A 26,512-nucleotide genomic window follows, 5' to 3' on the forward strand; every position below is an offset into this window, starting at 1 on the left:
AGTTGACAAGTTACATTACATAAGTCTCTAAAATTTGTTTTCTCTAGGCCTACCTGATGGGACAATTTCAGATTTATGTTGCGATTTATGATATGTCCCAAAATAATGAAGCACAAATAGCTTAACTTTAATACTATCAAAGTTATTATCCTCATAACTCCTAGGAGCTATTTACCTACAAGTATATCTGGACAATAAAAGTTTGTTTCTAGTTCCATCTGACCTAAGGGAATTCCGTCTCCCAAAGAGATTATCTGTGAATAATGAAAACACCCTGATTTCACCGTGAGTTTACCCTGTCTTCAATTCCCCACACCCTCATATCCATTGTATACCATCCACCACTGACTGATTTGTGTTAGATTCTGATTACTTCTGTCTATTTCCTATCAAAAATATACTCTCTTAAAAGACAGGGCCACTTATCCATTGCATAGTATCTGGCATTGTTTTTCTTGGATAACTGTTCACCAGAACACTTAACACAATCGCAGCCAGAAAACCTGTATAAAAACTCATTCTTGGGGCTAGGGATTTAGCTCAGCGGCAAAAGCGCCTGCCTGGCAAGCGCAAGGTCGTGAGTTCGGTTCCCGGTACCGGAGAAAAACCAAAAAACCAAAAAAAAAAAAAAAAAAAAAAAAAAAAAACTCATTCTTTATTTCCACGCTTCAGCTGATGATTCACCCATTGTTTACTAAGAATTTTTTGCACCTTACTTTTAATATCACAGCTGAGCACCTAGCATAGTGCTTCGGTCATACAAGGATACACTGAATAAATAAATGAGTGGATAAGCAAATGAATTGTTTATGGTTGATACCTGTTTGCAGAACGCAGATAGGGGTTGTTTTTCTCAGTATGTGGTTGGATTTGTTTGTTTTTCTTGATTCAGTTGACTCACAGTGTGTGACATTATTACCTTCAATTTACAAATGAAGGAGCAACACCAGGGGGAAGGAGATACTTCCCCAGTGGAAAAGGCGCCTGTCAGAAACCTGCCCTCTGAGATCAAATCCTTTTGTTCCACCTAACCACCTGCCTGGAGTAACACTTCTGGATCTGATGGTGCGGCCTCCTGGAAGAGGTCTGCTCCACTTGGAATCCACTCTCCAGCTGTGACCTTCGAGGACTCACTGGCTTATTCTCCTTGCTCTTTACACAGCACACAGGTTCTATGTTGCCTCATGCTCCAAAGAACATTTCATGTAAAGATACAAGTTTGCACCTTCTGGAGCAACCAGCTTGAAATAGGTTCTCACTTCTCAGGACCCCAGGTGATCTAGTCCACTGCCGGCCTCCGCCCAGCACTGTGGCCACTTTCACCATCACTATGCAGGCAATGGGCACTTACAGTTCAAGTCAAGAGGACAAGACCACTTTTGTAGATCGACTTGACCCAGAGGGAAGAGATCATTGAGTTGTTTAGGAAAGAACTGCTTAATGACCTGAGTGATTTAGAATCATTGTAATTTCACAAATGAAAAGGAGTATGTGTGTGTGTGTGTGTGTGTGTGTGTGTGTGTGCGTGCGTGCGTTCAAATTTCTCAACAACTTCATTTAGTTAGAAGAATAAATCTTTTTAAAATAACTTTTTTGGCTGGGTGTGGTAGCACACACCTGTAATCCCAGTACTTAGGAAGCTGAGGCAGGAGGATCACTGCAATTTCAAAACCAGCCTGGACTACAGAGTGAGATCCTGCTTCCCCACTACAAAATAAAAAATAAAAAAACTTCTTTGTATCTTAAACTTTTTGTGAAATTATTTCCAATTCATTCTTATACATATGTGGATCATTAAAACTTCTAGGCTTTATTTAAAAGTTTCCTCTTGATATATAACTTTTATGGGTATGATAGAGAATCTAAAACAAAAGACAGAATCACTGAGAAATGCGTTGTTTTGACAACTCCAAGAGTGCAGGGCACAGTGAAGAAATATAAGCGCATGGATGTCAGAACACCTATCCTTACTGAGTTTCTATGAAAAAAATCCTCGCAAAAAATGTTAAGAGTATAAATGAGAAAAAAAATATTAGAGTACATACTAGGCAGTAAGCTCTAGAAATAAAGTAACTGGAGCTAGATTAGAAATAATCAAAAGAGAGCTGAAGATAAATTTATAGATCAGAGGACCAGAGAGAGAAGAGGTTGGAAAAACCAGGCAGCCTTTTTTATTTTAAAAAATAAGGAGGCTGAGCCTGAGCACAGTTGACCTCACTGCACTTCAACTGCTCGACACTGGAGTTGAAGTTGAAACAAGACTAGATGCAGGTCTCAAGCTCCAGGCCCATCTTCCCTTCTTCCCGTTCTCAGGAGAGAGTCATTCTCCCGAATTCAGACCAGAAGACCTTGAGAAATTGGCACATGCATGAGAAAGAGGCCCAGGCTTCCCTGGGGTGGCATCAAAGACCAAAAGATAATGTGAGACACTGATTTATTGACATCCGATGCAGGTAGGAACGATTCCTTCGGCAGACTCACTAGTGCAGATGCCCGTATACTTTTTGGACCGGTTCAGTGGAACTGTTTTCATCAGACTGGCTTGCATGGGGTTGAAGTGATGTGAACTGAAAATCAAAATGACAACTGGAAGGCCACTGAGGGTCATGGTTATATTGCATCACCTCAGATTTTTCCCCTTTGCAAAACTCCAGCTATTCAAGCAATGGAAGGTCCAGCTAGCTAAATACACATTATTGCCTACAACAGAAGTCACCGCTTGGAACCAACATGCCCTTGAGAAGTCAAACGCTTACGGGAAGATCCTAAGGAATCCTTTTGAAAATGAAGGCTCCAGCTACAAAAGTAAACTGTAAATCCACCCTTGGATTATCTATTTACTGGGTTGGCGGTCACTACGCTGTTTTGTTTTTGAAGGGATTTGCGCCTTCATCAGAGTTGACCCACTTGGGAGAAATAGACATTTTCTAAAGAAGTAACAGATGAGTCTGTGGTGTCAACCATCAGTGATCCCCAGCCCTCTCTCTTCCTTTGGATTCAGTATCAGGTTGTTGGGAACTTAAGAAGGAAGATTCTGAGAAACACAAGCGGAGCAGAGAGGACTCCACCACCTACTAGATTTGTTGTCCTTTTCTCTCTTAAGAAAAGGAAGAAAGAAAACCCATTCGATGCAGAGATCATGATAAATACCAGGAAGGAAGTTATACCCCAGAGAAGGAGGAAGCCTTCACCCAGGCACTGGTATATTATTCAATCTGCTAAGTAACTATTAAAATGAAAGCCTAATAAAAAGAATGTCTTTTAAATTCATCCATAAATCCATAACCTTAGCATCTATTATTTTCTCACTTCATATTCTTTTCTAATAGTTATCTATTTCCATACTTAGCCTCAGGATAAACCACACTAGTACAATTTGTGTTCAACTTTTCTCACTATTATCTCATAGTACTTTTTTTCTACTCAGATGATATAGTGATCATTTTAGATAGTGTATATCATTTTCTCTTACAAACAGTGCGTCATTTGCTTAGTCTTTTCTCCATTCTTGGAACCTATAACCTGGGGTCTTGACTTTTTTGCTAGAATGGTCAGCTACGCTGACACTCCACTGTCCCTGGAAACAGACTCAGGGACCACCTTTGTGAGAATTTGCCTACTAGCTAGTGTTCATGGTCAGAGAAAATGGAATTTATTGTTTGATCCTAAGTGAACATTTTCTTTGTGTCTACTATATTTCAGATACATTTAATTCCCACAACAACCCCATAAAGAAGGTATTATTATTACTATTATTATTATTATTGTTATTACTGTTAAATCTGGGTCTTGGGTCTTGTGGTGGCCCATGGCTGTAATCCCAGCACTTGGGAGGCTGAGGCAGGAGGATCATTGTGAATTTGAGGCCAGCCTGGCTACAAAGTGAGTTGAAAACCAGCCTGAACTGCATAGTGAGACCCTGTCTCAAAAAGACCAAAAAAAAAAAAAAAATTGGGGGGTCTCAAACTCCTTCTGTGTAAATTAATAATAATACCATCTTCATGGGGTTCTTATAGGAATTAATATATTTTAATAAATGTCAGTCTCTTAACGTCCAACTTTCATGGAAATAATTTTCCCATTTATTAAATTCAATCAGGGGGCTGGGGATTTAGCTCAGGGGGCTGGGGATTTAGCTCAGGGGGCTGGGGATTTAGCTCAGGGGGCTGGGGATTTAGCTCAGCGGCAAAAGCGCCTGCCTGGCAAGCGCAAGGTCGTGAGTTCAGTTCCCGGTACCAGAGAAAAACCAAAACCAAAAAAATAAATAAATAAAAATAAAAAAATAAATTCAATCAGCTATCATTTTCTGTGACCCTAAGCACACACACGAAGTCTGATTCAAGCTCTGAGTGGTGCAATCACCTGCTTTGAGGAAGGTTGCTGGGTCAGAGCAAATGCAGCATTAAGGTGGTAGCATGATGTGCTTTCTCCAGAACCCAGAGAGTCCCCACTCTCTGGGCTAGAATAATGTTGATGGGAGATCAGACAAGACAAAGATGGAGAATTCCGAAATCTGAGCCTTAGTCAGAAACATGAGCACAGAATATCAAAGCTGAGAGAGACCCCTGAGATCCCCAAAACAAGTCCTATACTTTACAAAGGAAGAAACTAGAGAGGTCAACCAAGAAATGAAAGGTCCCACAGGAGTCAGGACAAGGCCGCAGTGGGGGACGTATCTTCATTATTTCATTCATCTGGACACGAGGTGAAGAAGAAGGGGGTTTCCATAGTGCCACATCGCACGGAACAAAGGCTTCTATTTTAAGAGCCCAGCCCTGCACCTGCTCTGTCCAGATGGGCAAAGCAGAAGAAGAAATGAAAACAGATTTTTTTCACTATGGGGCTGCAACGGAGCTCCAGCTCACAGTTGCTTAAGTGACAGCAGAGGACCCAAATGTTTCTGACGCGTACCCCATGGGCTTGGGAGCCTCCCCCCAAAGATTCCCAATTCATTTACTCCAGAGACCGTCCCCACAGCCTCAAAGGGAAAAGTAAGGCAAAGGCAGAGGAAGGGACTGCTTACTGGCCTGGTTCAGGTGTAGCCCCACTGTGTGCAGATGCAGCAGGAAAAACAGGGAGCAAGGAAAGCTGCGGCCCAGCCACAGCCGACGGGAAGGGATCAGGAACCTGTGCTTCCCCCTCAGCTTGTCCAGAGAAAGGAAATGTTCAGTTATTGGAACAAGTTGTTAAGGAAAGCAAGAGTTTTCAATCACAGTCTGGTCAGTGTAAGAACAAAAGTGCAATGGGAAGATTACAAGCTACGGAGTCAGGCAGAGCTGACTGTGAACCCAGTTCTGCCACAACGTGGTTGACTGGCCTTGACCCAGTTACTCACCCTCCTGAACCTCAGTGTCCTCTCCTATGACCTCTTAGAACAGTAACAGAGCAATACCAGGAGGTGGCTGGTAGGATGGTGACAACAGGACAGCACCCAGGACAGAACCCAGGGAAAGGGAGCTGTTCTTGTTATTTTTATCAACCTACATATGAACATTGGTGGACAATCTCCAAAGCTCAAATAACATGCTTCTCTATTCTGCTTCTTCGTATCAGAGTGCATGCAATAAATCCTGGCGTCAGCACCATCACAGATGTAAGGCCATTGTGTAGCATCCTCCTCCTTCCAAGAATCTGCCACCCAAACGCGAAGGATTTTGTAAATTTTAGTTTAAATCATTTCATTAGTCTTCCTTGCCCTAGCAAATCCTGATGATTTAAATTCTGGTATATTATTCAATCCACTACTTAACTATTAAAATGAAAGCCTAATAAAAAGAATGTTTTTTAAACTCATCCATAACTTTAGCATCTATTGTTTTCTCACTTCGTATTCTTTTCTAACAGTTATCTATTTCCGTACTTAGGAACTTGTGCGGAGTTATCAAAATGCAAACACTAGTTTTCAACAAAAGATGAAATAAAAAAACAACGTCAGTGCAGGCCTAGAGAAATTGCCAAAATTTACAAAGTAACCTCAGAAAATTCTGTGTTAGCTACCTTACTGAAGGAACATGTTATTCCAGTTAGGATAAATTGAATAAATTTTTTTTTTTACTGGTGGCCAAGTTTTCCAAGTTGGGAAAAAGGGCTCTGTGGGAACAAGTTTGGGCCAAGTAAAAGCAGGAAAAGGGGAGGAAAAACATTTTTTAAACAGACACTAAAAAATATATACCCTACAGTGTAGGATGAGCTACTGTAAAAAGATACAACAAGCACATAAATTGAACACATTTTAAAAGGCCATGACTGAAGTAAAATAAAACTAGTAGAGACACTGTCCTTTCCTTAATGATTTTCTTCCTTTGATAGTTTAGAAATAACATCAAAATCTCACAAAAAAAACTTGCAGTTTTAAAAGGTTCAAAAATGTCATGGAACAACAAGCATGGTGGCTCACATCTGTAATCCCAGCACTCGGGAGGCTGAGGCAGGAGGACTGTTGCGAGTTCGAGGCCAGCCTGGGCTACAAAGTGAGCTCAAGGCCAGCCTGAACTGCATAGCGAGACCCTGTCTCAAAAAAAAAAAAAAAAAAAAAAAAAAGGCATGGAATTAATACTCTATTTCATAAAATGTGGAATAAATCCTATTTTCCATATCCATACTTCTATGTGTTTAAGAGTGTATAAACTATATGAGGCTCCAAAATTGTAAGGAGTTCCTGTGGTTCTGATATTTATTTGCCTCTGATTTCTGAAGCGGAGGATTTTTTCTTTTGTTGCTCTGCTCCTCATCTGTATAATAAGAGCAAATATCTGATAATGCAGACCCAAAAATGGTGGACTAGGGTAGCTCCTGTACTAACCCCTTATTAATCTTGGGTGACTCATTGGGCCTTAGTTTCCCTGTCTATAACATAACAACAGGGGCTGGTACTGGGCAATTGTGAAGGTCCATTCCACACAGAAAACACTATGATCTCTATCTGAAAACATGAAGAATTTTGAAGGCCCCTTCCTTGAGCAGTATTTGTTATCTATAATGTAGAAAGAGCCTGTGTAGCATTCCTTTTGGAGCAGACATTTTAAGTTTCATCAAATGAAAAAAAACAAAAACATTTAAAGAATCACTAAGGAAGTGGCCAACAAGAAGTTAAAATAACGAAAGTAGACAGGGCCAGCAGTGCAGCTCAATCCGTGACGCCTTGATGCATGGGATCTCATGCCAGGCCTCCACAGGGACCTACAGCCTGAAACACAAGCTCATCTACACAGATGCTGAGAACACACCTAGACAAGCCAAGAAAGACACTAGGAGATAATCCAGATTGTTTAAATAATGTGCTTGGAAGAAAACATACATTAGGTCTAGAAATCTTTGAGTATCTTTTTTAGTTTGTTTTTTGGTTTTTTGTTTGTTTGTTTGTTTGTTTTGAGACAGGATCTTGTTATGTAGCTCAGATTGGCCTTGAACTTACTATGTAGTCCAGGCTGGCCTCGAACTCATGGCCATACTCTCTCCTCACCCTCCTGAGTGCCAGGATACAGGCATGTGCCACCATGCCCCACCCAGTATCTGAGTCTGAGCATCAACACTGGACAAAAATGACAAAACAACTGGTCCAGTTTTCCCTTTATCTGTTCTGTGGAGGCTGATTGAAAAATTTCCACCCTTAGATTGCCATCTGTTTTAAAATATTCCAGTGGCCTAAAACAGAAATAAAACTTCAAAAAACTATACCGGCTTTGAGAACAGATTTGTAGCTGGGTGTGGTAGTGCACACCTAAAATCAAAGTGGGAGGCTGAGGCAGGAGGATTGCTGCCTAGGCTAATAGTGAGTTGAAGGCCACTCAGAAGTACATAGTGGGACCCGGTCTCAAAAAGCAAGCAAGCAAGCAAGCAAGCAAGCAAGCAAGCAAGCAAGAAAGAAAGAAAAAGAAAAAGAAAAAGAAAAAGAAAAAGAAAAAGAAAAAGAAAAAGAAAGAAAGAAAGAAAGAAAGAAAGAAAGAAAGAAAAGAAAAGAAAGAGGGAAAGAACAGCAGATTCATACCTGGTTCTGGTTCTCCCTCCATGATATGTTGCTCACTGACTCATTTACCCAACCTAAAATAAGTCCCAATATAAAACTGGGGATAAACACACCTGCCTGCCTTTTATACAATACTGAGTAATGGTCGAACAAACAATGTTCAGGAACATTCTTTGCAGTCTAATTGTATGTGGCCTTCTGATTAAAGGTGCACAGCCATGGTGGTAGAATTCACTTCATGAAAGGAACATGGCGGGCTTCCCTGTCCCCGCCAGCAGGGCGACACAACACAATCTCCCCACACGTGACAGGCACCCAAGCCCTGTCTCCTCAGTGACGCCATGTTGGGTATGTATTGACGGAGTGCGGCGTGATCAGACCAGCAGGACGGTTTCCCAGAGCTCCCTCTTTCTGGAAAGACACCTGTCTGTCAGCACAGAAACAGAAAGTCAAAATTTCCACTCTACCGTTCAAGGTTTGTGACCAAAGACTTACAGAATCAAGCTTTCAGATAGGCGCTAACTCCTCATTTAGACATGAAACTAATCCATTATTTTTGCATTTCTCGGTGACAGAATATCTGTAGAATTCAGTACCTACAGGTGAGACGACCACAGTAAACACAAACACAGATGTGTGGATGTCCACGTCCTACTTCACCCTCAGGCACCCCCTCCCCCATGCGCCACCGCTGGAGAGGAGAAAGACAGATACATGAAAAAAAACTACCAAATAATCCTCAGACAGCTGGAAAATAATGCTCGTAGAATATGTAACTGGCATTGTAAATCAGAATAATCACTTGAAAAGCAGTCCAGTAACATCAACTTCCATTCCCTTTAATTTAATAATTTTGAGAAACTAAAAACCAAATATTGGATGGAGGGCTACAGGTGTAGTACAGAGGCAAAGTGGTTGCCTGGCATGCTCCTGAATTCAATCCCCAGCACCTCCAAAATATCAAACATTAGAAAAACCCTAAATGGTCAGTAGGAGGAGGAATGGCTGAGGAAATAAGGGAAAGTCGGTGCCATGGACTAACCCACAGTCCAGTGAGGAGAAGCTTCCAGAGTCTGTGTGACGACATGGAAAGCCATAAGCTAATGAGACCTTGGTAAGAGTGGGCTTCTATATGCCTTACAGACAGACCCTGCACCAGTGTATGCTTATGAATAGCAACTGAGAAGAACACAGACAAAAAGAATCTCACTGCACTGAAGCACAAAACTGTGAGTTTTCTTCCTTCAAAGTGTTTGCTGCTGGAATATCATTTTCACAGTTAGGAATATTAGGAACAAGTAAAGAGGCAGAACAACTTTTTGGCATGCATGGTGGAGTAAAGTATGGATCTCTGTCTCGTTTTCAGATTGAAGCCAATCCCTCCAGGCCAGGCCCTGGCGGTTCATCTCACAGCGTGGCAACCGCGCTCCAGCACCTACAGTAGAAAATGCTAGTACTTCACCAAACAGGAGCTCCTGGCTTCCTAACCATCTGAACTAAATGATCTGAAAAAGGCCTGCAAATTGTCATAGTGCGCAGTAAATACTTCTCAGAATCACGAAGTATCTTTCAATGTCAAGTGACATGTAAACCACAAAAATAATTTTACCATTCTGGACTGAGAACTGAAATTACAGTACCTTAGAGAACTGTCTAACATAAATTAACAAGGCTATATTTGGGGATAATGTTTTAGTCAATTAAGTCACCTCTTTAATTTTTCACTTACATTTGTCTAATTCTGTTTTTGAGAGTATTCAAAAAGGCACCAATAAATTAAAGAAAAAACTAAAAACATTCAAATATTTTACTGACTTGCTTACTGAAAATTTCTCCATTTAATTTTTGGAAAGGTAATGCAATACCTGCATTTGGTAAAACAGCCCAATAGTACGAAAGGGAACCATGGGAAGGAATTCTCTCTACCATACCATATTCTCCAGGCTAAGAAGTTTTTAATAAAATACTTTAGCCCTAAAGTGTTTTAAAAATATATTTAACCCAAAAACTGGTAAGTTAGAAAAGGTATAACAAGAACTGAATTTTTTTTTTTTTTTTTTTGGTTTTTCTCCGGTACCGGGAACCAAACTCACGACCTTGTGCTTGCCAGGCAGGCGCTTTTGCCGCTGAGCTAAATCCCCAGCCCCAACAAGAACTGAATTTTAAGCCAGGCATGGTGGTAGTAGGGAGGCTGAGGCAGGAGGATCACCATAAATTCAAGACCAGCTTGGGCTATATAGTAAGTTCAAAGCTAGCCTGAACTACATAGTGAGACCATCTCCAAAACTAAATCAATAAAAATTAATTAAATAAATAAAAGGAATTGAGTTTTAGGAAAACAAGTTATATAACTTCTTTTTAGAGAACAAAATATCCCTTGAGCACTTCTAAAACCAAAATATTTAGAATTTGTTTAGGATTATCCTTACCTATAAAAATAGATTATAAAACTGATAATTATTTCTACTTAGTTTGGTCTAGATTGGCTTGGGTTTTGTGTGGTGTTTTTGTTTTTTTTAAAATAGTCTTACTATATTGTCCAGGCTGGCCTTAAACTTGCCATGTAGTCCAGGCTGGCCTCAAATTGGAGGTCCTCCTGCCTCAGCATCCTCAGTGCTGGTATTACAGACATATGCCACCATGCCCGGCTTGATAATTTTTGTAATTACAGAAAATTATTCAGAAAAAATAAGCTCTAGAATGCAACTTTGTGTTTGGATAAATATTTTAGATTATTTACTCATGGCCATCATTTATACTCAGATACAAACTCAGGATTAAAGACTATCTAGGGGGTCTCTAATAAAAAGGAGGACAGAAAATATATTTTCCCGCTAACAGAATTCATAATTAACAAGTAATGTTTGCATGCATGCAATTTTAGACCAAATCTACAAGGCTTCGTAGAGAAAGAGGCCTCTTTTCTCCTCAAAACTTTTAAATATAAGTATAAAATTTCACATGCACATATGTCTTATAAAACAGCAATCTATTTTAGGAATAAGAATGCACTACAATGTATTTTATGGTATGCAAATTATATCTCAATAAAAATAAGAATTCACAACCACTTTGAAGATATCAATATGTAATACATCAAGCATTGTTAATTTCCTACCACTTTGTAAGTTGGTATTGTCTGTACTGTTCTTTTGCTATTTTGTAAAAGGTTGTCTGTCTGTTAATGTTTTCCTCCTTTTATTTTTAAAATAAAAAAAAATAAGAATTCACTAAACAAAACCCAAGAAAACATTTCTTAAGAGAAAGCAGCTGATATCCTTTGGGCGTCAGTCCAGAGAGTGCAACTTCCGGCTCTGCAGAGTGCCTGAGAATTTCCAACGCCAGTATTTGCAAGCACCATGACCCCAAGATGACGCTTGTCAGACACAACTCTCACATCTGAAATAGTTTATTTTTCACAGTTAAAATTGTATTCATGGTCCTCCCTAACCTTAAGAATTATGTTTTGTTGGTGCCAATTGAATGCTGTAGGACAATAATAATTTTGCTCCTATGCTCTCTGTGTATGTCTGTCAACAGGGCAATCTTTTCCTTTCCATGGTTTTTGCGCATTTTCTAAAGCAGAAAAGCATTCAGCTGTACAGAATGTTAGACTCATAAGGGAGACAAACACACACAAGTAAAAGTAGACTCTCAGCTGGGGAGTGTGTGTGAGGAGACACTCAGAGGGCAACGCCTCGGGGTGGCAAGGCCTGGTGGATTCCAGGACGGCGTTCTTACCAGAGTTTCTGCACAGGCAGCAGGCTGGCAGCACTCACTGTGGGGGCCCTAGTGGCCACGCAGAGCGCTTTCCTGTGTGGCTGCAGCTGCCTGCGAAATCTAAGCCCCACTGCATTTCTGCCATTTCAGCACTTGGAGTTTGACCCATTCTCCCCCACGAGAGCCTCCTTGCTCCTAGAACAACCTCCCTGGCTCCTGAGGGCCTGTAAGTAGATATCCAGAGAAACCACCTGTCTAAAGAGGCACTGGAGGAGCTTCAGGCGGGCAGAATTATGCCCCGGCCCAGCCAGTCCAGTCAGCCTTGGAGGCCGTGTGCACCGGGAGAACAAAGCTAAGGGCCAGGCAGGAGCCGAGCTAGCAGACAGTCAGGATACACAGCTTCCCTGCGGGGCAGCGTCCTCCGGCCACTGCACAGTGCAGCTCTCAGTACACCTGCTGCTCGGCTGCCGAAGGGGCCCGAGGCTCCCAGAGTCAGTCATTTTGGATGAGATGAACAGAAGAAAGAGCAGAAACTCAGGAACTGTGCAGCTCTGCACAGAGTGACTGGAGGTGCCGACCGAGGGGGGGCGCTCCGGTGGGTGCTGAGGGACACGAACTGTCCTATGTCATCCAGCCGAGCGCTCTCAGCTGTGCATCCTGGCAACTCCTGCAAGTCCTGCTGGGCCAGGCGTAACTGGTGCGCTGAGGAACAACGGACACGCACACACACACGTCCCAAGCACCCCAAAAGAACAGAGAAAGACCCTCGAGTTCCAGTGGCGTTCAGTTTGGCTCTCTCATTAATTTCTGAAGCTATTTAGGAAATAAATTGCCTGAAATGGAAGGAAAGGTGAGTTCTAAGAAGAAACATAGAGACCCATCTTCCACCTCCAGTCAGCCCATCCAGCTCTCGGCCTCCACATGCTGCGCTGGAGCGCCCCCTGCTGGCCACTGTGAAGGACCGACACCAAGCTCTTTTGAGAGCCACTGAATAAAGGCTGGGAAAGACCTGCTATCTAAAACGTCAGCGTGTGACTGCATCGCACCCTCAGTGTGTAACTGTATCACCTTCCTAAGCATGCCTGGCATCTCCCACACAGGCACACTTTCCAATTTCTATTTTAGTAACATTGTTCAGGTTCTGTAGAGAACACAGAACCAGGAGCTACCTATAAACCCTTTAGCAAAGACAACTACTTTAACATCATTTAATACACATCCATGTTTATGTAGTGAAGACCATGCTGTGCAGGGCCACTGACCACCTACATCCAGTCTCATCTCCTGTCCCTGGCTCCATTGGCAGCTGGCTGCTGGCTAGATTTGGCCCACGGGGGCCAGTGGAAAGAGATTGAAGGATGGAAAGAAGGGATGCAGCAGGATGTGTGTCCCTCTACCTGCCTTGGGAGGAATTTTCCAGCAGTGGCTACATCTGCTCCAATGCCCGGTCAGGGGAGGGTTTCCTCCTGTTGTTCATCTCTACATTGCTTCAACCTAACAATGGGTTCTCAGTGCTTCATCACCTGTGGAGCAGCTCCCATAATAACTCCCCTTTGTTTGAAATGTTAAGTGGCCTATTTTCCTGACTGGATCATGACTAATCTCTGCCACACGTGTGATTTTTGGTTAATGTATTACTTAGTAATCTATCGCTCGGTATTACTCCATACAGATTGTCCTGTATCTTTAGTTCTTCACAAATTTTTGTTTTGGTTTGGTTTCTGAGACGTGGTCTTCTTTGTATTCTAGGCTGGCCTTGAATTGTATAGCCCAGGCTGGCCTCAAACTCATGGTGATCTTCCTGCCTCAGCTTCCCAAGTGCTAGGATACAAGTTTTTCTTAATGACTACATATTTTGTAACATCACTCCGTGTCGTTCAACTTTCCCATTTCTGCTAAAACATAACATTAGTATGACCATCTTTGTGCAAGTATTTCTGTCCAAACTTCTAAGTATTGCACAGATTGGCTTCCCAGATGTAACTTCAAAGCAGTGATTCATTGGAAGGTTCTAGGTACATATTTATTGCCCAATAAGTGTCCAGTAAGAAAGGTTAGAGCAATTTACAATCCCACTAGCAGTCTAAGAAAGCTGGTCTCACCATGCCCTCTGCATTTCTGATTATATTAATTTGCTTATGTTGTAAACATAGCTAAAAAAAGAAGGCATCCTCTGCTGTTTGTTTATGTGTGCTTTGTTTTTCTTGTCAGTGAGGTGGAACATTTTTCAAGTGCTTATTATCTAGATGCATTTCCTCTTTGGTAAACTATCCTGTTTTTACTATATAATCCTCAATGATTCTCTTAAAGGTGGGGTATCCATCAGGATTCTTGGGTGCCTCAAAACAAGAGCTAGCTCCAGCTAAATCAAGCAGGAGGGACTTGTTCAAAGGGTATCGTGCAACTCCAAAATGAATGGGAAGGCAGGCAAACTGTGTTCAGAAATTGAGCACAATCAACAGAACACAGAAAGCTTGAAATACGGCCAAGGTCCCAGCCCAAAAGTCTGAATAAACCCCACTGCTGATGCTGCGACCCTAACGCTGTTCCAGGCATTGCTGCCACCCTCCACTGAATTCTGGATGCCACCAGCCAAAGAACGCTAAGTTCTTCTTGCATCCTTGTCATTCCCTGTGATAACTTGAAAACTCTGCATGAATTCCTTCCCTCATAGGGTGTGGGCTCTATTTCCCTACCTCCTTGAAGCTAGACTGGTGTTCTAAGCAACCTAAGTCAGTAGGAGTGACATTGTAGAATGCCTGACGTTTCCTCCCTGCTTCCACAAGAACACTCCTGTTGTAGTTTGGATACATTGTTCTCCAAAGGCCATGGGCAGCTGGGCGTGTGGCACACACCTATAAGCCCAGCACTCGGAGGTGGAGGCAGGAGCATTGCTGTGAGTTTGAGGCCAGCCCGGGCTTCACAGACTCCAGTCCCTTATCCCCACCCCCACTTCCTGGTCTCCATGAGGAGGCCAGCTTCATCTGCCATGTGCTCCCACCAGGATGTACAGCCTTGCCACAGGCCCAAAGCAACAAGTCTGTGCAACAATGGACTAAAACCTCTGAAATCTTGAGCCAAAATAAAATTTCTTTTCTTCTACATTGAAAATCTCAGGTATGTTGTCACGGTGATGGAAAAGCTAACACAACTCCTTAGAATCCAGCTGCCCGGCATGCTTGAAGAAACCCAGTATGGCCTGGGGAGAGTGAGAGGTCCAGGCAGCCCCCAGACCTTCCAGCCACAGTCAGAGTTCTCCAGATGAAGCCACATCCAACATCTTCCCACTGCAGCATTCTCGTCAGCCATGAAAGCTGGAAGGACTCCATATCCACCTCACCCTCTCACCTTTGTCTGCCCACGCTGTTCCCCTTTCACAGGATGCTTCCTTCCACCTCACTCTTCCCCACCCACGATGGCCTGCCTGCCTGGTGTTGCTAGAAAGAGAAAAAGAGGAATTCAATGCTATGGTAAAACAGACACATATTTTGTGAACAAAAGAAAGTAAAGAAGGAACAGAGGAACAAGACAATGGGGAAAACGCCACAGAAAAGCTTGCACATGAATGTCCACAGCAGCATGATTCGTAATAGCCAAAAGCCAGAAACAATCCAAAGCTACTGATCCCTTTATTTATTTATTTATTTATTTATTGGTTTTTCTCCGGTACCGGGAACCAAACTCACGACCTTGCGCTTGCCAGGCAGGCGCTTTTGCCGCTGAGCTAAATCCTCGGCCCCCTAAAGCTACTGATCAATAAAATAGGATATATCCACACAATAGAATGGTATTCAGCAGTTAAAAAACAAGTACTGATACCTGATGTAGCATGGATGAACACTGAAAATGTAATGCTAAATAAAAGCAGCAAGATACAAGAAAATATCTATTGCTTCATTCCATCTTATCAATGACCAGAGAGGCAAATCTATATAGACAGGTGAATTCACAGCTACCCAGGGCTTGGGGTCAAGGTGCAAGATATTGGAGAAAAATTGGCACTGTCCAGTCTTTTTTAATTTTTTAAAGTTTTATTAGTCCATGTTTGTAGCACATAATGATCACACTCCCCATGAGGAGCTGGTGGGTGTGCACAGCACATCTGAATTCTTTTCACTTCCCATTCAGAGCGTCTTTCTTTAGGGTAATGAAACTGTTCTAAAATTGACTGTGGTGATGGCTGCCTAACTCTGTGAATATACTAAAAACCACCAGATTGCACACTTTAAATAAATGTGAATTATATCTCAATCAAGCTGTAAAATTTTTTTATTTTTCAAGAACAGATTCAGCAAGATGAAGGCTTTCTAGGAGGCTTTCCTTGATTTCTCCAAACAGAAAACACATGCACACACACACATGCATGCACACACGCATGCACACACACATGCAGACTCACACACGCATGCACGATTGCCCAAGTAGATGTATACTGTTTCATAAAGACATGTTAAATTATTTCAACAATTTCTCTTTCAGCAAATTCCTGAACAAAGTGGAAAAAAGCTTTTTTTTTGCTCTGTTGAAAGGAACAGTTCATGTTGAAGTATATGATCAATCTTACATGCCTATGCTTATCTGAGTATCCAAATTGAGGATATCAATATGTAATACAACCACCATTGTTAATTTCCTATCACCTTGTCTGAGATTCTGTACTGCTTGTATTGTTTTGTGTTATTTTCTAAATGTATGTGTTTGTTAAGATGTTTTCATTCTTTTATCTTTAAAATAAAAAAAAGAAGCATTTTTATACAATCCTCACATATTAACAACAGTAGAGAGCTCTCAGCCCTGAGAGCTTCACATGGTTCAGTTCACAGTTTCCCCCACTGCTGTCCCTTCCCATTATGTTCCTCAAGCCATTCTGCACACTCCCTTACTCTTAATCCAAGGAGCGAGTTTAGATTATACAGTCTCACAGGAACTTAACGCGTCTTACATGGTTTATGTGCCAGTACCTGTTGTAAGCTCCTGGCATGAATTAGTCATTTAATCCTCAAACAATTCCCTGGTGCCCACTCTACAACAAACTGATCAAGACTTCAAGGTCAAAATAACTGGCCCAAAAACTAGGAAACAATGGGGTTTCAAACTTAGGTTTCTTCATGATACTACCACTTATAGGGAAAAAAAGTAGTATCTCTTAACTAAAATAATTAGTATTTAACTTCGAAGCGGAAAGAACAGTGTCCTTTTCCTGGGGTCAAGGTCAGTCACAAGGTCCAGGAGGTCCCCTACTTGAAGAATAGATTAAAAGTCTCAGTTCAAACTGGGGTCACTGAGTGGACCTCAACCCTACTGCCCCCAAAGTAGGTCTCCACCTGACCCAGCTCTCATCCAGCTCTCAGAAATGTATTAGGACACAGGAGAACTCCAGGCTTGCTCCGAGACAGTAGAAGGGCCTTGAACGCCATTATAAAGGCGAGGCCAGGGATTGCTCCCCTGAAATTCTGGCTGTTTATCTCTTGGAATGCGTCTAGCCCAAAATGAGATGGGAAATATTCCGAAGATGAATGAAGTAAAAAGAATGTGAAATACTGTGTGTTAAAATAGCATTTCAAACATTTGGGATCAAGTATGTACTTGAAATCAATTTCGCCTGTGGCCTTTCAGCGTGGTGACCAGACATTAAAGTTAAGTATGTGGCTCACAGTCCGATGGGACAGTGCTCTCTCCTTGAGCCTCTGGGCTGCGCCAGGCACCGGCTCCCAGGGGGCTCTGGCTTTGTGAAGGTTCCTGAGACGTCTGTGAGGGGGAAGGGGAGGAGGCGCCCTCGGCACAGAGCACCGAGGGCCAAGCGCAGGTGAACTCAGACACTGGCGCTCTACACACTCTCCTCTTCCAAGCTCAGGCGGGTGTCCCCGAACTTGGACACTGTCTTCAAGATGTAGCTCTGTCACCAGGGGGACGTCCAGGGATCTTACTGCCACTGGGCTGAGCCTGCAGACGGCACCACCTGGTCCCGAGTCGGCTGCTTCCTCTCCCACCTGGCTGCTGTGCTAGGAAGTCTGAGGGGACCCAGGGTAACAGACAGGGTCCACACCTGAATTCATGGTCAGTGTGCACCGCTCATTTTCCACAGAGCAGTGGTCTCACCCTTTCTTCCCTCTGGACTCTGCCTCCACCCCACAGCCCGTGTTAGCCAGGACGCTCTCACCCCTCAGCACCACCAGCTGTTTATTTGCTGAGCCCGCCTGGGTGCACCTGAGTGCCAGGCTATATTGGAGTGTTTTGCTGCCTTGCAGTACAAGCCAGTGACTAAATAAGCAAAGGCACTGAACCTCTACCAAAACACCATCGATTACGGGGGTAGTGAGTCGGTGTGACAGGAAGTGAGCGGTGAGGCAATCGAGCAGGGCTCAAGAGACCGTCTGAGGGCTGGAGCCACGGGGTGTCTGGGGTCAGCTCGCCCACTGCGACAGCAAGTGCACAAACCCGTCAGCCTAGGTTGTGGAAGACTTGACATGAGAGTGCTCAGGCCCTCTCACTCCTGAGGGAGGGAAATGCCCTCCCCACAGCCACGAGCTGCCCGGCACCCTCAGTCAGGCCCTGGGGCGGCTGTAACACGAGCGAGGCCTCGGTGTTCTCCTGTTGGGTGTAACTAAAGGATTCACAAGGGATCGCCAGACAAGGACATTCTGGGAGCACAACGAAGACAAACACAAGACCCCTCCTCAGTCACATGCGGACAGAGACGAAACGAGCAGTCCTGAGCCAAGCCCCAGGTCTTGAGCCCCAAAATCAGTCCCAACCCTCCGTCCCACCACGCCCTGACTGAGACACCCCAGGCCTCCCCACAGCGAGGGATTCCCTCATTCAGCGGGCTGATGACCCCAAGTTGGTTTCTGAATGGCCCCTGGCTTCAGGAAATGAACAAGCCTTAGGCACAGGCCCCCCACACCAGGTCGGCAAAGTCTACAGTGGCCACTGCGACTGTGTCACAAGGAGAGGGGTGGGGTGGCAAGCATGGGGGGGACAAGCCAGAGGGGGGAACCCACGGCCGTCAAGCTCCCGGTGACAGGCACAGATGCCTCCTACAGAGGCCACCTTCCCTAGGCCCACCCTAGGATGTCACGGACACACCGGCCTGGAAGGCCTGGTCTTTAGGTTGGGGTTTCACAGGCCCATGTCTCCACCATCACCTGGAGCATTAACTTGAGTGCAAGTATGTTAACAAGGGCCAACATCGGCAGTGCTGGCATGAAGGACGCCACTGTCACTTGTCACCCACCTTCCCCACTGTCAGTGCTCCCGCCCCACCCTCTCCCTCTGCCAGGCCGGCCAGACTGCCACATGCTGGGAGCTCAGAAAAAAGATGAAAAATGCAGGGTCAAAACTGTATGAGCTCTAACTGAAACCAAATGAAATACATATTTTTATTCAAATCCAAGTGATCTTCTTCCTCTGAGGCCTTGGAGAGGGGAGCAACCTGTCCTGGACACAAACCTTTCCCCAGCACACTGGCAGCCCGTGCTGAGCCCTTCAGACTGGTGATGTGGACTGGGAAACTGTTTCTTTCAGCCAAATTACCGCCAGTAGGGTCGTGTTTAATCAAGATTTACCTCAGGCAGCGTGCACCGCAGGCAAAGCAAGTGTTTTGCTTTCTTTGCGAGAAAACCCTTACAGTAACACTCCAACGACCTGCAGTTTGCTCACAGGTGCGCACCCCGTGAGACCCACAAAGCATTTCCATGTGACGTGGAGCGTGCAGGTGTTTTTCAGAAACCGAGTTTAACCTTGTTTATCTTTATCTCTGAATTAAATCCATGCCACAAAAACTGGATTATTTTGCAAATTTGTTCTGCTGGGGTTTCTCAGCTAAGATCTGGTGCCCATTTTTGTGTGAAAATGATCTGTCACTCCAACTGAAAGTCTTGAGGAAAAATAAAGCACTACCAACACCCTTTCCCAACCACGTGGGTCACAGCTCCTGGGGACTTAGAGTGAGGAAGGAAGGATGCAGCAAGGAGAAGCCCCCAGGCCTGACTTTTATTCTGTGATTTCATTTAGAGCGCAAGCTTTAACTCAGGGTCAGCTGAGGAAGTCAGTGTGCAATACTGTACCAAACTGGCATGGAGAAAGAGGCTCTTCACACAAAGACCCTAACAACAGAACTGCTGCGTTACAGATGTGTGGGGCCCGTCCAGATCCAGAATCATCGCCGCGCTCGTCACACCCTCCTTTCCCTGCCTCCTAAGCAGTCTCTGGACAGCGCACTGCCTGCCAGGCTAAAAGGAAAGCTCAGGTTCCCTACCTTACTGCAGAGCAGCTTCCATGACGACGGAAGTTTTGATTCATGTAAAACCTGCGAACTATTCCTTTGTTCGGCTGTGTCATCCTCACACTGACGTCAAACTCTCCCAGAAAAGACTCATTCACCAGTATCTGTCTATGGCACAGGACTTCCACCCCTACCCTGACACATACTGCAGGAGCCAAACAGATCCCCATTTCCTCGCAAACTCCGCAGTCAAGACAAGGAGTCAAAATGGCACCACAGGGTTTTATTTCAACCTTCGAACAACATAAATAGGTGACGACTTCGGACACTGAACCATGCAACACGAAAGGAACAACATAAAAAATCAACACAAAGAAAATCACCTTTAAAAAAACGAGTACTTCACATTTCACAGCAGTGCTCGGCGGTGTTGGCAAGTGTTTCTGGCCAACTGCTTCCAACACGGGGATCAGAACTCACCCCTTCATCGGAACAAAATTACCACGTTTTCCCCCTGCTAATTCGCATTCCAAGTCACTACACACTGCACTGCTCTCCTCGGATTTTTGTAAACTTGATTCTTAAAATATAAGTAGGAATTGTGCGTGATCACAATGAAAGCTACCTAAACAAAACAAAACAAAACAGAAAGCAGCAGAGAAGTAAACAAAGTTTCCTGTAAGGCATCAGGAGGTCACTGCTGGCTGGGCCCTTCATTTCACCGACTTAAAAGTTTTGATTTTATTTCTCCGCAAAAAAACCCCAATGTTCAGAAACTTAACCAACAGGCTCAAGTCGAAAATGTCAAAGACAGTCCCCCCCACCCCCCTCCATTTTTTTTTGGTAAATATTTTATATAAAACATGAAATCAAGTTCTACTTTATAAAAAAACTGAGTATGTTTAATAGTAAAAATATATATATATATGTTTAAATCTCTTTAAAAAGACATATAACAACAATACTTCAGAAGACTGGATTGAATCCACTGCCCCCTCCTCACAGCCAGCTGTCCACCCCGGCACAGACACATTAAGGCGAAGGCTCCAGGAGGCACCGTGTCCACCTTGGCTTGGCTGGAGACTCAAAGCGAGCGTTCGGCTCCCTGCAGGATCAAGCGCGGCCTCTCCCTTATGTCCACCGAGCCGTCCTGCATCCCGAAGTAGACTCTCTCCGCCATGTTGATGAACAGGCCTGTGTCCACCACACCTGCGGGACAGAGGACAGACAGCATCAGTGTAAGCAGCACTGGACAGATGACACATCTAGAGCCTTGTTCTCCCACAGAGCAGCTGACAGACTCTGATCATCCGTACTTCTTCCTGTGGCCTCTTCCTCCCATCCCACTGTGGCGTTGTTCCTGTCCCCAAACACGCCAAGCTCTGTCCCACCTCAGCGCCTTTGCTCGTGCTGTGCCCTCTGCCTGAACGGTCATCTTCAAGCACTTCTAGGGGCTGCTCTTCGCTATCCTTTGATAAATCAGATGCCAAGTCCTCCGCTAGACAGACACTCCACGACTACTGTAAGCAGGCCCTACTCCCGGTTATTTTCAATCATGTGACCAGATCTGACCGACTTCCTCGGACTGGAACGAGATATTTGCAAAGCACACACCTGACAAAAAAAACCACATCAAAATGCGTTAAAAAATCCTCAAGTCACTAAGAAAAAGACAATCCAATAGAGAAATGAGTGAAAGACAAACAAGTACTTCAAAGAAACAGCCATCCAAAAATTCTTTAGTCAAAAAGAACACACTATACACTCACTGAAACGAGCTGGCTAGGATGTAAATGCGAGCTCACACACTGATAGGGGAGGGTAATTGCAAAACCATTTTGGAAAACGTTTGCTAGCACAACTTCTAAAGCTAAACAAACATGAGGTATGACCAAAATATATTACTAACTTATTCCAGTAAAAGATACATTGCTATACTCTCGCTCCAAGTCCGCCACCTCACTTCAAACACACTTACCCCACGGTCCTCACCGCTCTCTGAAGCAGTTCTGAAAGCCACCTTTCATGAGCGTCTTTTCAAGGTGTGACAAAGAAATACACATACAGTGAATGCTGCTGCTGAGTGCCCTCCACCAGAAAGGCAGGCTCATGAAGATACTACGGCGTGTCCTCAACACCTTACTCACCCGATCCAGCGCCACGCAACTCCTGAGTCTTCCCCAAAGTCAAAATGACTATGAAAGGTAAACGTTTGAGTTCAGTCAGGACACTGAGACAGCCACACAGTGTAACTAGGATACTCACAACACAGGACTTCAGAACTGCTTCACAAAGTACCAAGAATGACAGGATAAGTGTGTTTGAAGCAAGAGGTATTTTGAGGAGAATTCTATCAATGTCTTTTACTGTAATAAATTTTTTTTAAACATTCACTTTTTCTATCACATCTAATATTCCTATGTAATCACACAGCAGTTCTACTCCTAGATATGCAATTGTTAGGCACAAATATGCTCATTAAAGAACAAGCTTAAGATATTCATAACAGCACTTTTGCTTTTTTGTGAGACAGTGTCTCACTGTGTAGCCCAGGCTGGCCTTGAACTCAAAGCAATTCTCCTGCCTCAGCCTCCCACCACACCTGGCAGCAGCACTTTTCCTAATAGCTAAATACTGAAAACACCCAAATGCTCATAAAGAGTAGAATGGATATAAACATTTTTTTCATATACACACAGTGAAATACCATTCAGCAGTGAGAATGAACTACAATTACATTTGGTCTTTCTCAAAAATTTATATAGATGCACGTGCATGTGCACACACCCATGCACACTATGAGATACCACTGATCAGCTACCAATAAAAAGGTTTCATGAACCTCATATGTAGGGAACCAGAGACTGGAATCTGTTGTTGGCAGAAGGCTAAACCGGTGTAGGAGGAGGATGCAGCTCAGTGCGAGGGCCCCAGGTTCACTCTTTAGTTTCACAAAAAGCAAAAAGAGATGGGAACAGAACATCTACACAGTGTGACGTCATCTGTATAAAAAGGGTCAACAGCGGAGTTGGAACTTGGGTATTTACGAACGTTCATCCAAAAAAAGATCACCTGATAACAATGCTGCCTCCAGACAATGTAACTAACTGCCTGGGAGAGAGAGACAGGAAAGATGGTCTTAGGAGCCAGGCGTGGTGTTGCACAACTATAATCCCAGGACTCAGGAGGCTGAGGCAAGAGGATGGCCGCAAGTTCAAGGCCAGCCTGTGCTACACTGTGAGTTCAAGGCCAGCCGGAACTACGTAGTGAGAAGGGAGACCCTGTCTCAAAAAAATTTTTTTAAAAGGTGTACCAGGAAAGATGGTTGTGCTTATTAATTTTCAATGAGGTAAACGAAAAAGTTAAAACTTTGAGAGACAAGCCTGAATAAGCACAAAAAGGGCAGGGAGGTGCTCAAACATGGAGGTCCCAACATCAAACTTGGCCCGGGCCATGGCAGCCTCCCACAGATGACCGATGCAGCACTCAAGACCCAACCTGTCTTTGGAAAGTCACGTCCGCTTCACAGGAAGAGCACACGAGTGGGCAGAAATCTCAGGAATGACCCTGGAGCAGCCTGTCTTAAGTTACTGAGATGCTGGGGTCACTAGTGCTCTGGTCCCAGATCAAGTGGACAGGGGAGAGGATGCTGGAAGTGAGCATGGGTGAGGGGAAAGAACCGTCTAACGGCACTGCTCCTAGAGGTTCCTCACGTGTGCAAATATACCTGGGGCAGGGACACCTGCACTAACAGGGCACCCTGTCCTGCTCCTCTTCTGACACTGCAGCGGATCTAATGGGCACAACTAGGAAGAGAAAAGGAAAGAGAAGACAACACGCCACTCCGATGGGCCTGTTAATAACACATCGGTTGATTTAATAGCTGGCCTCCACTTTTCATTGTCTTCAAGTTGCAAAAAAAGGAAAAACCTCTGAACTTCTCGCAGACATAGCTTCTACAAACTTAGGTGGACAGCACAGCGGGGAAGATCTCTTCCCACAGTCAGTAAGCTGAGAAAGGCCCAAGGGGGGCAAGAGAGCCCCCTACTGGGCACTACAGGAAACCAACAAACAGAGAAGCACAGCGAGCCTTTTCCTAGAGGGTCCCCTGGGTCTGTCTGCGTTACCGTGGAGGCAAGTTCTGGGGTTTTAGTGACTGACCTCCACATCATCTCTCCCACCTTCCTGGCTCTTTAGCTCTTCTCTTAAGGGAGTAACAATGAAGAAGATAATCAGTCGGCTTGGCCGGAGATATAGCTCAGCAGCATAAGTGCCTGCCTGGCAAGCACAAGGTCCAGAGTTCAATTCCCAGAACCAAAAAAAAAAAAAAAACAAAACAGTCTGCTCATCTTTTTGATTTAAAAAATCCAGTAATGAAGGGCAACAGATTAAAAGACCAAAGTGGAATTGGAAGAATTAGCTTTTTCTGGGAAGCTGAAGCAGGAAGATTTCAATTTCGATCCTAGCAATTTAGCAAGATCTTAACTTGAAAAACAAAGACAAAAACAGCTGGGGATAAAGTCCTGTGCCAAAGCCCTAGGTTCAAGCCATATACCCACACAGAAGAATTAGCTGCTTTACTGCAAGCACATAGCGACACCATTTTTGTTCTCAAGTAATACGGTTAACTTAGAACCTTGTATATTTAATGCAGATAGCATCCTTTCTCCCTAGGGATTTATTCATTCAATAAATACTTCTCTGTGTGCTGGGCACTGTTCCAGTAAATCCAATCTCCTTCCCCAACAGCCCTATGAGGTAGGCAGTAGTATTAGCCCCTTTTGCAGAGTGTAGTGGTTGACTGATTGTGTCCACTTGAGAGGTTTAGAAGCTTAACTAAACTGGTTCAGCAATTCTGCACCTAGGGTGTAGAGGAGCCACCCTGCGGTGGATCATCACCTACATGACACAAAAGGGAAATGAGGGAGGACAGAGGGGTTTCCATTCTTCAGAGGAGCTCCAGTCTTTGCCTTTAGCTTGGATGTCGTTTCCTGGCTTCTAGTGCACTCTTTGGTTTCCGCCTTGGATCCTCCAGCCTTCTGGTGTAGACTCATCAGCCTTCCGTCACAGACCCATCGGGCTCCTGATACTGACTTGCACAGAACGCTACAGTGAACTCCAGACCTTGGAGTGAATCTGTCAGTCTCCAGGGTGCAGACACCCTCTGCGCGCTTCCTCATCCAACTCGGTGGCTGACCATCGGAAGCCAATCTTGTAATTTCTTATACATTTGTGTATCTTGTGTTATATCTGTTTCTCTAATAAAACCCTGACTGACACACAGAGGAAGAACCCGCAGCACAGCGATGAGCTGGCTGCTCTAGATCCACAATGCGCCAGGTGTACACCTGTAATCCCAGCACTCAGGAAGCTGAGGCAGGAGGATCGTTATGAGTTCGAGGCCAGCCTGGGCTACAAAGTGAGCTCAAGTCCAGCCTGAACTGCATAGTGAGACCCTGTCTCAAAAAGACAAAAAAATAATAATAACATTAAAAAAATAAATCCACAATGCTAGAGCATGATCCATAGTGAGACCCTGTCTCAAAAAGACAAAAAAATAATAATAACATTAAAAAAATAAATCCACAATGCTAGAGCATGATTGAGTTCTGATCCCCATCCAGGCAGTCTACAATATCCACTTGGCTCACTTGATCTTATCTGCCTCACTAGTCAGTTCAACGACACAGTGTCACTCTGCTTCTCAGTGTCATAAAAGATGGCGACCTCCTCGATCCTCCTCCTGCTCTTAATCTCATAGGAGCCCTCAATAATTCCTCTGGCCTCGAACTCATCTCTCCACTACCCTCCCAGCCCTCAGGGAGGCCCTGCTCTCATCTACACATATTCCCCGGCACAAGCTGCATGCTCACGCCACACAGCCTCTCCCTTACGTGTGCACTAAAGCTCACGGTCCCGAGTCAGACAACCTAGGCCTCCCATCGTAGTCTGCAGCCATGGGCAAATCACTGCCCTTCTCAGCCCATGGCTCATCCACGCAGGAACTGAATGAGGCTTCCGAAACCCTTAGCTCAGTATTAGACCACACCTAGATGATACGGCCATGCTAAGGCCCCCGCCACGAACCACCTCCATCCCACAGAACTTTGTCACGCTTTCCGAAAGACACAACCTGTGTATTCTAAATGCCTGGTGTTCCTCTCAAAGAAACAGCACCCTCCACCTTACTGGAAGGCGTGGCTTCCACACCACCACAGCTTTCCCAGGCGTACAGCAGCTCTCCCTGGGGACAACCCCACGCACTATAGATCCAGCATCCCCCAAAACGTGCCACAGCGTCGTCCTGTGTGCAGCCAGTGGGTGTGGGTTAACCGAGTCATCTTCCCCACTGCTTAAGGAGAGGCCAAAAATGATTAAGAAGCTGCAGTTCAGCTCTTGGAAGGAAAGGCCCTTCCCAGAGATGACGGTAACCTTATGTCAAGGCAAGCTCTCTCTGACTCCCATCAGCTCCAGGGCTGTCCCAGCTCAAACGGTTGTGAAAGATACACACCAGGGGCTGGGGATTTAGCTCAGCGGCAAAAGCGCCTGCCTGGCAAGCGCAAGGTCGTGAGTTCGGTTCCCGGTACCGGAGAAAAACCAAA

At 44.4% G+C, this 26,512-nt stretch overlaps 1 protein-coding gene across 1 annotated transcript in view; it reads right to left on the reverse strand.

The window, feature by feature from the left end:
- Positions 1–20,172: 20,172 nt before the first annotated feature.
- Rpia (ribose 5-phosphate isomerase A) overlaps positions 20,173–26,512 on the reverse strand; it is a 28,281-nt gene continuing 21,941 nt past the window's right edge. The window contains exon 9 of the mRNA XM_005385377.1: positions 20,173–21,119. Coding sequence (XP_005385434.1) covers positions 20,995–21,119 — 125 coding nt within the window. The 3' untranslated portion in view covers positions 20,173–20,994. The remainder of the gene's footprint in view (positions 21,120–26,512) is intronic.

This window comes from Chinchilla lanigera, unplaced genomic scaffold (assembly GCF_000276665.1).
Source record: "Chinchilla lanigera isolate Chin_1 unplaced genomic scaffold, ChiLan1.0 scaffold00023, whole genome shotgun sequence".
NCBI lineage: Eukaryota > Metazoa > Chordata > Mammalia > Rodentia > Chinchillidae > Chinchilla > Chinchilla lanigera.